The 13,822-nt window shown below is 36.0% G+C and overlaps 1 protein-coding gene across 4 annotated transcripts in view; it reads right to left on the reverse strand.

The window, feature by feature from the left end:
* The window catches only part of grin2bb (glutamate receptor, ionotropic, N-methyl D-aspartate 2B-b), a 112,026-nt gene that overhangs the window by 85,693 nt on the left and 12,511 nt on the right, over positions 1-13,822 (reverse strand). For 3 of the 4 annotated variants that reach the window (XM_079615883.1, XM_079615882.1, XM_079615885.1), the window contains one exon: positions 5,016-5,660. In XM_079615883.1, the coding sequence (XP_079472009.1) occupies positions 5,016-5,042 (27 nt within the window). In that variant the 5' untranslated portion in view covers positions 5,043-5,660. Of the gene's footprint in view, positions 1-5,015; positions 5,661-7,513; positions 7,585-9,640; positions 9,767-13,822 lie in introns of all 4 variants that reach the window. The other variant, XM_079615884.1, reaches the window with a different exon arrangement.

The following is a 13,822-nucleotide window of genomic DNA, read 5'->3' on the forward strand; positions in this document are numbered from 1 at the left end:
TACACATACACACAAATACACACATTGGAACCAAATCCCCTTAATTTGTTAGTCAATACTGTTAAAGCCGACGAGAAAAGACCAGTGCAGGATAATGACCTCCGTGTCATGTCAATCCATCTCTCCTGCTGCCACAAACACTTTCACACACAAACGTTTGTGCACTTCAGCAGACAACAGTTTGAACTCTGTACCCTGCTTTTACTTTTCGGTTTTATCTGACCGTTTACTGCTGTACACAAACGAAAGCTAAAAAAATGAAAACACACTTTCAATTTTATTCAGTTTAGCAGTGAGTTAAGAGCTCTTTTTCTTTATATGTCTGTTTTTTCTTCATTTTATCGGAAGTTTTGTGCATTTTTTACCTATTAGAGCTGGACGGTTCTGGATCAATTGAGAATCACAACTTTTTTGTTTCAAACTGAGATCACAATTCTCTCTTGACTCTGTACAGACAACTAAACAAAATAATAGTCATTTACTAGCGGTTCTGAACTGCTGCTGTCTATTTAAAATGTAAAAAAATCTGTTTGAATGAATTATTCATAAATACTTCACTTGCTTCATTACTGGATGAATCAGTGTTTTTGAATGAATCTTTTGAATTACAACAGGTGTAAATGATTCAATGACAGATATTGTTTTTAACAGACACTTGTCGTCACCTACTGGTGTGACGATGAATTTTTATTTATTTTTTATTGTTTATATCCGACTTGTTTATATTTGATCTATAAACTTTTATCCCAGTACTTCTGTGATAATTTGAATATATGTATCACAAAAATTACTGATACTGTGTGGTTGAAAATATTGTTTGTGACACTGTTTCATATCTATACATTACAACTGCTTTCTCTGGCTCAGCGACAGCACGAACAAAGATTTGATTGTTCGATACTTGTCAAGTGTTTAATAGACACAGCCGAATTGCTGTCGTTTAAGAATGAGCTCATGATCATAATCTTTATCGATTAATAATGCAGCTATAATGCCTAATACACCTACTTTCTTTGCAAAGTTTGTCCTAGTTAAAAAAAAATCTAATTAATAATTATTGATAATTTGAAACCAAACAAAAATCAAATAAGCAAAATCCTGTAAACGAATAAAAACAATTCTACTTGAATATAAGTTATCCTAATGGTAAAGTTGTCTTATTAAGACAAGTGGAATCATATTGGAATCAAATTAGGATCCTTCCAAAATAATTATTGTAGAAATTCCTATATTGGATTTAAGATTTTTTTTTTACAAAAAGAACATAATAATAAAATAAAATGTATTATTCATAATTATCATTTACATTATATTATAGTAAACGGTTTAAAAAATGAAAAAAACACCAATGCCTAGGCTTTATAACACACTTGTCCTGTTTCTCTGACTAGAAAGTACACAACATTCTAGCTCTCCATATTCACTCCATCACAACAAAGCTACAAAACAAATGAGCACCAACAAACCCACACTACACATTTCACTAACAAGTTTCATCATCCATCCCTGAGAGGCTTTTATTGACTATCATCTTTGTTGTTTGAAACCTAACATTTATAAGTCAAATTTCCCCAGTTTTCAGGATGATAGATTAAGGCTTGTTGTTTGCTCCGTCCGTACACAGAGACACAAGTTCGATGTAGAGCAGTACATTGTCAGACGATTTGTGTACACAAGCAAGGTGTCTACCGCCTAAGTATCATTATTTCCGAAACAACGGCTGACACAAAATCAGATTTGCACCATCTCTGTGTAGCAGTTATATCATTGAAAGTCTAGAATGCCCTCGTGTCCCTATGTTCCGTTGCCATGCCAACAGAGGCTCCGTTACCACACCAACAGAATCTCTGAGTGATGCTTCACTCTGAAAGACATTCCACACTGTCCTCATCCCTCTGGTCCCTGTCAATCAGTGTCGAGCTTGATTGACAGCTGCTTCGACCCCCCTGACGTGGGTAAAAAACGCTGTCACCTCACGTTAATCATCAGCGGCACATCTTAAGAGGGCGATACATCATCAGACGTTTTCAGATCGACTAACGACTTTCCTGTTTTCCCAGGATTGAGTCTAACGGCTAGCAGGAGCGCCTGTGGAGCAGCTTGAGAAAAGAGAGCAAGAGAGTAAAAGGCAGCTCGACCTCTCCGTCTGTTTCTCACCCTATTTTCTTACCCTCTATCTCTTTCTCAGTATTTATCGCTCTTACTCTATCTTTCATTAACCCACTTAGCTGCAATGTCTGACCCAGACCACAGGCACATTACTCAAACTGGATCGAAGGCAGCACGACCAAGTGCAATTTGGGCGAATGCCTGCATGAAAACAAGACAATGGGGAGCCGAGTACCAGAAACGCACACATTCATTGAGACAACAGAAAATTAGAGCCCTGAAAGAAAAAAATAGACGTGCCGTTTAGGCCTTCGAGTAAGTGGGAGAAGAAGGTAAAATGGCGATGAGAGAGAAAGCGAAAGAAAGCATGTCAACTATTCAAGCTATTCAGAATACTATATTACCATACTACTTTTGATATAGTTGCAGCACATAGTTTGTAGGCTATTAGGGTTGGGACCGGGTATTGACACAAAATTTCACAATTAAATTAGATAATGAATCACAACACAAGCTTGCGATTCGATTCAATTCCGATATGATTCGATATCGAGTCATTTGGATGTACTGTACATGGGGGACTACATGGCGAATTTTCTCAAGGGAAAAAATATCTCTCAAATTCTGTAAACTAGGAACCCTGTCAGTAAATCATAAAAACATTAAAATTTTCATGATGGATTTATTCAAACATGCATTCAATTTTGAAGAACGTGTTAAATATGAAATCTAGAGCATATATTGAGCAAAATCTCCTCTCTATAGTAAATTTTTATAGCTAACTATCGAGCTACAGTATGTGCACTGAATGTAGCATTAAATCACACTGTTTACAAACGGTTTCATTGACATGATATGGATTTCAGTAAGTTGTACTGTCTCTTTCGACATATCTTCTGATGTTTATTTCGTGTTATAGCAGTGCGATCTGTCACGCCATATTGAAGAGCCCCAAAACGGTATTTATTGAATTTGATGCAATTTAAAAGCTGAGAGTTTGTTTCATATAAAAAAAGTAACAAAGCACAAAGCTTATTGCAATTTATTGAATAGGAGGTGCACTACAAATATTTTTTCATTTATCAACTGAAAACAACATAGACTAAAAGGTTGACTCTTGGGATTTAGGAATCGGTTTCGGTTCATCAAAATGAGAATTGATTAATGTTGAGAAATCAATATTTTTAACCCAGCCATAGTATGTATTCTGTGCAAATCTCATGTATGCATTGAATATGGCCTATTACATTTGCCAAAATGGGCAGCATATAATAAAGTACATAGTGCTGGGTACTGTATCCCACAATGTAATGCACAACCTTTTCTCTGTGATAAATTAACGTAAAATTAGCTATGATTTTTGACTCTTTTATGACTTTTATAATAGCCCAACTATTGTTTAAGTGAACTGCCAAAATGTGTAATTTTTTTCACAAATTTGATTTTGAAAAAGCAATTAACCAAGATATCCCAGATTTGGCTGGTTAGCATGGTCCATTTAGGCCCAGCTGGTAGATGTTGCTACTACCGGCAAAAAGCATCTCTCTCCATTGAGTTGCTCAATGATGGTGAAGACTACATTTATTTGATCAAAAATACAGTAAAAACTTAAATAATATGAAATATTATTGCAATTTAAAATAACAGTTCTCTATTCATATATTATTTATTCCTGTGATGGTAAAGCTGAATTTTCAGCATCATTACTCTAGTCTTCAGTGTCACATGATCCTTCAGAAATCATTCAAATATGATGATTTGCTGCTCAAAAACATTTATTATCAATGTTGAGAACAGTTGTGCTCCTTAATGTTTTTATAGAAACCATGATTTTTTTTAAGGGTTCTTTGATTAATAAAAAAACATTTTCAAAGAACAGAATTTATTTGAAATAGAAATTTTTAACAATGTCCATTTCTAAAGGTCTTTACTGTCTTTTTTTTTTTTTATATGAATGCATTATTTAATGCACACACAGACCAGCCACTGAAAACTGAGACCCACACAGCATTTGATCACTGGATTTACAGAAATCTTTTTTCTTTTTCGTGTTTTTTCAACATTAAAATGTACAAAATCACATAATTTCATATTTACATGCAATGCATGGATTCCCCAACTTCTTAGTCAGCTGAACCTATTTTACCTCATATATTTACTTGAAGTACCCCTGAGATAATAAGGTCAATAATAACACTTTGATTTTGGGTCCAATTCTCAATCTTAACTAGTTGCTTATTAGCATGCATATTACTCGGATATTGGCTGTTTATTAAAGCAGATAGTAATGCCTTATTCTGCATCCTTAATCCTACCCAATACCTAAACTTTACAACTACCTTACTAACTATTAATAAGCAGTAATTAGGAGTTTATTGAGGCAACAGTCATAGTTAATAGATAATAGTGAGAATTGGACCCTAATCTAAAGTGTGGCCATAACATTAAATCAATAATAATGATAATAAATAATTAAATTAAGTTCATACCTCTGATGTCAGTTAGTTTTCACATGACATGCAGATAAACAGATGAAATATTTCATCTTTTTAAGAAAGTGTTTTATTTTAATACACTCACAAACCCTCAGAAAACTCTGACGTATTGTTATTAGAATAGATTTTCTTTTTCTTTTTATATCAATATGGTACAAGATGATTCTATTTACATCAATGTGATAAACAAATTAGGTCAAAGGTAATCAAAGTAGTCCGATTACATTACCTTAAATGTATAATGTAATGGATTATGTTACTAACTAAATTTTTTGAATGTAATTTGGAATCAGTAACCCGACTACAATTTGAAAGTAATCTTCCCAGCACTGGTAGTTAGCTAGTATTTCATTACGAACATATCCAGAGAAAGCGAGGATAAACATTAGAGAAGAAAGGTGTATCTCTTACCTTGAACATTGCCAGCCCAACTCCCATTCTGTCTCCTCAACTCCTGCATGATGATGTGAGCTGGGTCTTGTCTCTTCCTCTCATAGCCCTGGATGGAGGAGTGACTGACCGTTGAAGTAGTTTGAGGGATTGGTAAGAAAAAGTAGGACTGGTGTAGAGACCGTGGATCAAAGTGTTGGTCCCTACTGTAAATCCAGGCTGGATGACTGAGCACAGGCAACTGTATATCAAATCAAAACTATTAAGAAAAATCACTCAAGAAAAGTAAGAATGACGCCTGGCTCACAAATGAAGACAAAATCAAAGACAAGTAAAACTTTAAATGCTTGAACTATGCGAATGATGTTCAGTCACTCAAGAAAAGTTAAAAGTCTTATATCAAATCTAAGAAATGTACGTAAAACTTGAAACGAACCAGGACCAAGTCAGGCCTACAAAATGTGATATAAAATGAAAAAGGTGAAAAGAAGAAGATCAAATGTTTTTAAAAGTTCATTTTCATCGGTGAACAAGTCCACAAGCTCTGGAGTTGCTTGACGCCCAGCAGAGTCCAGCAGTGAGAGGGCCGGAGAAGCGACGTCTGGTCTTAAATTCTCATTGGTTCAAGTATCCATGAACGTCCTTCGCTGGGTCCTTCTCATGACACTATTGGAAGGGAAAAGAAGAGAACAGTATCTTAACCACAGGTTTTCTGGCTAATGATGTTGAGTAAAGATCAAACTTGATGATGATTTTGGAAAACTGAGTGACATTTTTTCTTTTTTTCCCCTTTGTTATTTCTTTCAATTGATTTAATATGCAGTGCTCAAAACTTATTGGTTAACTGATATGGAAAAAGATGCACTTTAGTCAACTTCGAGCCATAGAAAGGACAGGCATGTTTCACAAACACACACAGTAACACACTTACAAATGCATACAAATACTTATGTGTGACATTTTTACCGTGTTACTTACCAGTCTAACTGTCCTGTGGCATTTCATCATTATTATTTGGGTAATGTTTACAAAAATGTGATACACAAGACAAGAGGGCGAGTGCAAGCATTCAAAAACGTAAGACAAGATGGTCGCCTTCCACTGATTTGTCCATTTCGCCCAATAATAGGCAAGTGAGATGCTTTTTTTTTCCTTTTTGATTGTTTGTTTTTCAAACAGTCCATATATAAGAAAAAAATGTGAGGGAGATGATGAATTTGAAATGTCTAAAGGAAAATTTCTAGCTGAAACTGAACTTTAATTGAGATTTCAAACTAGTCGCTGAGAGGAAAGCATAAGCATAGAAATAAAATATCAACATGAATGGAAAAAGGAGATGTTCAGGTTTCCTTCCATCTTAAGTTGTGACACAACGTCACTTTTTGGATCACGATCCCTTTCTCAGATTCATTTAAAATGAAATAAAAAAAATAAAAAAAACAACCCTGTTTGACTCCTGTTTGTAATATTGAGAGGTAAATATATAATATATTACAAGCAACAAAATCAAAATACTAATCAAGAATATCAATCAGTCAATCAGAAAAAGCAGTTCTGAATTAAAATGTATAAAATGAAGTGCAAAATGATCATTCAAGGAGGGTGGGGTATAAATAGCTTACAGTGGGGAGTGAAAAGTTTCATTCTCTATTGAGATTACAGGCATACAGTGGTCATGCACGACACCTAAAAACAGGGACCCTAAATGAATGGAGAAAATCAAGAGGTGGTGATAAGAAAAGAAGTGGAGGTGACAGCCTGTCCAAAAGGTGTTCGATGAACGGATAAAATGAGAGGAAAAGATGGCGAGTGACAGCAGAAAATTAAACACTCAATAAAACGAAGGTGTGATCATAACAGCGCAAATGGACTCGAGCTCACAGGCAGGTGAAACTGGGGGGGGGGGGACTGCTGTACTGAACCCTAATCAATCTTTTGAGCAAATGCCAATTTATTGTTCACAATTCTGGTTTTCACGTTTCAACAGCTCATCAGGAGGCTGTCGACAACTCAAATCACAAGTTCAAAATGTGTCCAGGAAGCACAAATTAAGCAGTCATGCCAACCTCACCCATCTCTGTCAATGAATGGAAGCAGAACCTCATCTCAGAAATGTGTCTGCAATGGTTTCTCAAAGAAAATAGAAGACACTGATGCTTGCACTGGACACTGGAGATGAATGGAGGATGTTTTTAGACCGGGTAGCCCAAGACCAGATGTGTGTGAGTGTTTTAAGTGTGTGTAATGTGTAAGAGTGTGTGTTACAAAAGAAAGAATGGCAGGAAACAAATGTCTTTCTGTTCATAAGTGAGAGTGGAAGATGGACAGAGTTGGAGAGGAGTAAAAAATGGGCATGGAGAAGTGACATTTAATTTTTGACACCTGGCCGTCCATTAGTTTAATGCATGTGTGTATGTGTGTGTCGATGTGTGTTTTATGTACATGTAAAAAAAGAACACACAAGTACACACACACAGACAAACAGACCGGACAGACACTAAACGAGCCGTTAAACCTACCTAGAAGAATATTAAAGCATCCAGGGAAAAAAAGAGTGATGCGTGAGGGTAGATGGTGGAGGACAAAAGAACTGTTTAAAAAAGAGAGAAAGAAAAAAAGAATTAAAAAAACTGATAAGGGGATGTGGAGATGGTTTTTGGAGTCTCTTTCGCAAATCTAACCAACTTTCATTCAGGGAGCGTCACACTTTTGAGATGAAGGGAGGGATGGGAGGAAGAGGGGATGATGGAAAGGAGGGACAGGTGAAGGAACGAAGGGGGACATAAATAGTCAAAAATTTGTGAAAGAGTAAAAAAAAAACTTGCCCCTTCTTTCTCTTCTCGCCTGTCTCGTCATAAATAGACAAAATTATACACCATATAGATGGAGAAATAGATCAGGAGGCAAATGATGGAGAGAGCGAACAAATGAAAAGATGATGTGCCTCCCAGCACCACGATGAGAAAGAAGAAGAAAACAAAACGAAAGAAAAAAACAAATACTCCAGTGGCTTCCGTTTTCCTTCCTTTCTTTTAAACAGGAAAGGCAGTCAGTTTGTTCCTGCTGTCCAGTTGTTGCTTTAGTTCATCTTTTTCTTTTTCTTTCCCTCTTTTTTCCTCTCTTTCTCTCCCTTTCTTTTGGCTTCTGAAAGAGTCCTCCGTTTGCAGTAAGTAATAGCCCTTTTCCACAGACAGCGACTGAGGCAGAACAGTAGGAAGAGGTGTAACGGTTGCGATGTCTGCCCAAGAATTCCACACAACGAGACTGTGCGCTCTCTCTCTCTCTCTCTCTCTCTCTCTCTCTCTCTCTCTCTCTCTCTCTCTCTCTCTCTCTCCCCCCTCCCTTACTGACAGAACACTGTTGAGTAGGAGTGAGGCAGAGGAAGCAGAATGAGAGGGTTCCCTCTACAGGATTACTGCACAACTGAGGAAAGAGGAAAAGCTAAGAATGTCTTCTCTATTCCAGTTCAAAGTAATAGAAATGAGTAGCAAAATTATTCAGTATAAATAAGCAAAAAAAAAAAATGTTTTATATTTTGCAAAGCATGACATTAGATGATACTAATAATCATAATGATGGTACCAATTAAAGTTTGAAACAAATTTACTAATTATATATATATATATATATATATATATATAGTTACATATATATAAAATTTTGAATGCACTACAGTTCAAATTTCAAAAAGTCCAAGTTTGGGGTTGGTAAGATTTTTTTATTGTTTTTAATGTCTCTTCTCACGAAGACTGCATTTATTTGATCAAAAACACAGTAAAGTAATATTGTGAAATAACGGTTTTCTATTGTGTAATGCATTTTAAAATGTAATTCATTCCTGTAATCAAAGCTGAATTTTCAGCATGATTGCTCCAGTCTTCAGTGTCACATGATCCGTCAGAAATCATTCTAAAATGATGATTTCCTGATCAAGAAACATTTCTTATTATTATTATCATCCATGTAGAAAAAAAGTTGTTCTACTTAAATTTTTTGTTGAAAAGGTGATACATTTTGTTCAGGATTCTATGATGAACAGAACATTTAAATGAACCGCATTTATTTGAAATAGAAATCTTTTGGAACATTACAAACATCTTTAATGTCAATTTAATCAATTTAATGCTGAATGAAAGTTAAAAATTAAAATTGATTAAAAATCAAACTTTGGAAAAGTTGTGCATATATATTTTTAGTACACTAAATTAACTTTTATTGGGTTGGACCTGGGTGGAAAAGCACCACATTTCAGCTCTAATTCTTACCAAAATCTTTACCAAACATAGGAACAAATTATATGTATTCTACATATTAAGAAATAAGCTAAATTAGTCTAACTTATGTAATTATTAATGTTTTGATCCAAAGAGAAATTAAATCCCTTTGTTGTGTGACTTTGTTCAATTTCCTTGAATTGCAATTCAATAAAATTCCTCTTTAACATCCTGTTGTATGTATGTGGGTAATCAAATAAATCAAATAAAATTCCAGCTTGAGCCAATTCCTCATTCTAGATAGATATAGCCCAGTCCTACTTAGGCACTGATTCTGTACCGGTGCACTACCACTCCATCTGTCATCGGTCTAAGTTTTCTGTGTACATGTGGATGTCTGGTTCTCAGATGTCTGCTCTCTCAAGGGCTCACTCTCTCTTTCTCTGGTTTCTTGGCTTGAACTACTGATCACTGTGCTTTTGATCCGCAGTTTCTTGGCACCTGTCTTCCACTCCTTTTTAAAACTCACACAGTCTGTCTGCCTGTTGCGCTCTCCCTCTGTTGATCATTTTGAAATAGACAAAAATAAATGGAAAGTTAAAGAAGGGCCATAGAAATGGTGCGATTTGGGCTTTCAATTTTTTAAAGATTTTTCTACAATTTCTATTGAAAAGGCTACTACTAAACTTTTTACCACCTCAGGCCCAGTAACTGAGATAAATAGATATTGGAGCACTATCTGGAGTGCACATCAATCAAAAAACACCAATCATAAATACTAGCCATAAAGCACTACATAAAAAGCTATCAACCCTGTTTGGAATTCATGTAGCCTACCAACAATTTGAATAGAAAACTGAATCAATACTGGCAGTATCATTGCCATTATTTAAAATGGGGACTGCAGGGACATGTCCCCACCACTTTTGTCATGGATAATAAGCCAAACGGGTTTCACCATTTACCCCTATCTTTTAAGATAATAGAAACATACTCATGTTGAAGGTACACTACGTAACTTTTGACCCTCCAGCGGCCAAAAGTTATATATATAACCAGTGTTTCCTCTAGGATTTTTCCAGCTGTGGTGGCAGGCCCATTTCCCCATTTCCCCATTTCCCCAGGGGGAGGGGGCGCCGCCCATGAGTGATATTCCCATGGGCCAAGCCCCCTTGCCCCAGGTGTTTAAACCTCCCCTAAGTATTATAATTAGGGATGGGTATCGATTCAGATGTTCCAATTCGATTTCAATTCGCAAGCTCTCAATTCGATTCAATTTCGATTCTCGATTCGACTCAATGAATATAGATTTAACACAAAACCTATATTTATAAAAAAGAACAGTGAACATAAGTTTACGAGTGGTTAATTAATAAAAAGAAATGAAGAGCCAGTATATTAAACTCTTATTATTTTAGGTACACTTGGGTACATTAAAACAGAACCCAACCATATATATCAAATGCATACAATGCATAGACAGGATTTTGATGCAAGATGAAAAATCGATTATTGAAAAAGTCAGAACAGTCTCATGCCTTGATCAAACAGGATCAGGTTATTTTATGTTTAAGATAAAACAAACACAAAATCTCACAGCACAGCATAAGAGTAATATGGAGGCTGCAAGCCTATGAAGTGTAGGAAAACTAATACTGGCTTTTGGGTGATATATAAATAAATATGGGGAAAAATATCGATTCATAGCCTTTGAGAATCAATATTGAATTGACCATATTTTAAAAAACGATTAATCGAAAAATTGTTTTTCTAGTTATAATATGAAAGGTTCCAATTTACAGCGGCAAAGCGATTATGCGCATCCCGTGCGCCGAATGATGCACTTGAAGCAACTCGAAGTCACAGCGTGCAGCGCTTCGCATTGAAAAGTTAAAAGCACAAAGCGAAGAGATATTTGATGCTTAGTGTATTATATCTATGCAACAGTTTATTGAGCCTTTTCTTTTAACAGTTTTAAATTTCAGTTACAGTGCGCATGAAGAACAACTCATAGTGCTCTCTACTCCAGTGCTGTAATCTAACAGAACTAACGCAATAAACTCCAGTAAGATAAAGTCATTTTATGCAAACCATAGACCTTTATCTACAAATAAAGTATAATAATGTGAACATTGATCTTAGAGAGTGTCATCGTGTTACTTGTAACCGAACGCAACGCGCTGTTTGAATCGTGAATGGAGAATGATTGAGGAGAGATGAGTTTTCATTAACTTTAACTTAACGACTTAAATATTAATTTTTACCTAACATTATGCTAAAAATATTTGCAAAGCAAGTTGTAGTTAGCTAGCTGCTAATTGTATTCAATTGTATATGGTAGAAAATTAGACTATTAGTTAAAATAAACTTTTAATGCTAGTTTTTTATATTAATATGATTATATACCAAAATAATTATTAGGTCTAGCAAAGGATTTTATCTTACAAAACTATGAAATCCAGTGGTAAAAAGAAGAAAGGATGACAGTGTCCGTCGGCCACCACCGAAGACCAATACATTTTAAGGGCGAGAGCTTGGTTAAACACGAAGAGAGTGCCAAGCACAAAAAATGCAGTGAGTATGTGTATGTGGCAAACAAATCAGGTTCGATTATTAAAGGGGTGGTAAAATGCCATTTTCACAAGATGTAAAATAAATCTCTGATGTCCCCAGAGTGTGTGTGTGAAGGTTTACCACAAAATACCCCACAGATATTTTTAGCATGTTAAAGTTGTCACTTTTTGAGGGTTTGCAAAAACACACCATTTTGTGCCTGGCCCTTTAAATGCAAATGAGCTGCTGCAGAGGGCGGTGTGTTAGCAGCTGTGATCATAGATATCATATAATAAAGGCTAGATGTCTCGTCCGCGCTGCTGGCTAATGGAGGTCGACGTCCGCACACAGCGGCCATCTTGCCACAGGGGGCTCGCTCACTCGTAACATTGTTTTAATGGTGCATGTACTTTTTAAATAACCATAACTTGCTCAATTGTCTACCGATTTTCAAACATGTTGGTTTGTTATAAACCTCAGAGATGTAGTTATGACACTGCGTATTTATGAATAATTATAATATTATATATTCCAACATGTTCAAGCATCCAGAATTATAGCCATGTTAATAAGCGAGATAAGAGGATTTGTGTTCGTGCAGATCACTCACCTTACAGAAAGCTTCCCTGTGACAAGATGGCCACCGGGTGATGCCGTTCGAGACTCCGCCATAAGACATCTAGCCTTTATTATGTATATCTATGGCTGTGATTACCTCACAGACACACTAAAATGACAGAAACTGTTCTGCCTGTTAAAACGGAGTCAGACAAAGATGGATAGACTCAAGAAGAAGTGACAACATGTAGAATGCAACAGGACGTCTCTAAATGGTTAGTTGATGAATTTATGTTGCTGATGTGGAGTTAACTATGTTCAATTAGCATATTCTGTCATGATAATCTATAAATCGCTCGCATAGGAACTGTTGTGAGATGCACACAGAGTGACTTTCTATTGCATGTGAAAAGATGGATGCTAAGTTTGAGTGGGTACTCCTAAATTTTTGAAGTTGGGAGCACCAGTGCTACCAAGTAAAACAGTTAAAGGGTAAGTTCGGTATTTTACACTTAAAACCCTGTTTACAGATCGTATCTGATGAAATAGAACGGTTAAGATTAAAATTTGGACACATCCCAGCCAACACACCCATGTGGGGCCCATATGGGTTACAAATGGGCGACAGGGGTACAGAGTGGGCATGGGCTCAAAATGGGCTTCTTATCTGGGGCCCACTTGGGGATCAGTTTACAGAGGAAGTGCAAACAGTCAAACCCAAAGTTGTTGTTTTTTTACAGATAGTACACACATATGCACCTTTGAAATTACTTTTATCTATACAAATGCCAACAAAATTGCCATTTTAACCAATTTTCTGGCAATTAAAAGGACCAATACCCTGCAGATACTGTCACAGTGGTGCAGTCAAAAGTATGCACACTTTTACTCAGAATATAATTTAAACAGTTACAAAAAGACCTACAGGTACAGACACGGTGACAGATAAAAATAAAAATAAAAAAACTTTTGCAGGATGGATCTCGCGAGATTTCATTCAGCGCCATCCCATGGATCTCGCGAGATTTCATTCAGCGCCATCCCATCCCCCTCGCCCTTTTCGCGCCCGCAACACCATTCACTCTCTAGTTTCTCACTCACTCTCTGCAGAAATTTTCGGGAGGAGATTTGGAAGATTCTCGCTGTCTTCGTAGTCAAGGCTAAGTCAAGGTAAGAAAGTTACATTTCACAATATAAATGTTAATTCAAATACATTGTTTTCAAAACACGATGTTAACCAAAAGCTTGTCACTTTAGAATTTCGAATTCCAGATCGCGCAATATGTTCCCTTATTTCTGGCGCCAAGATCTGTAACGTTAACAAACATTCTTATTTTTTATGTTATTGTTAATACACCAACTGTGTTATGACAAATTGATTGGAGTTGAGACTCCAACTTTACAATTTTACCACTGTTTTACGATAACGTTAAATCCCACAATGACAGCAATTTTTTAATTTGTATAAGATCGATGTGCACATCAAACAGCCAAAAGGAAAGC

This window comes from Phoxinus phoxinus, assembly GCF_949152265.1.
Source record: "Phoxinus phoxinus genome assembly, chromosome: 6".
NCBI lineage: Eukaryota > Metazoa > Chordata > Actinopteri > Cypriniformes > Leuciscidae > Phoxinus > Phoxinus phoxinus.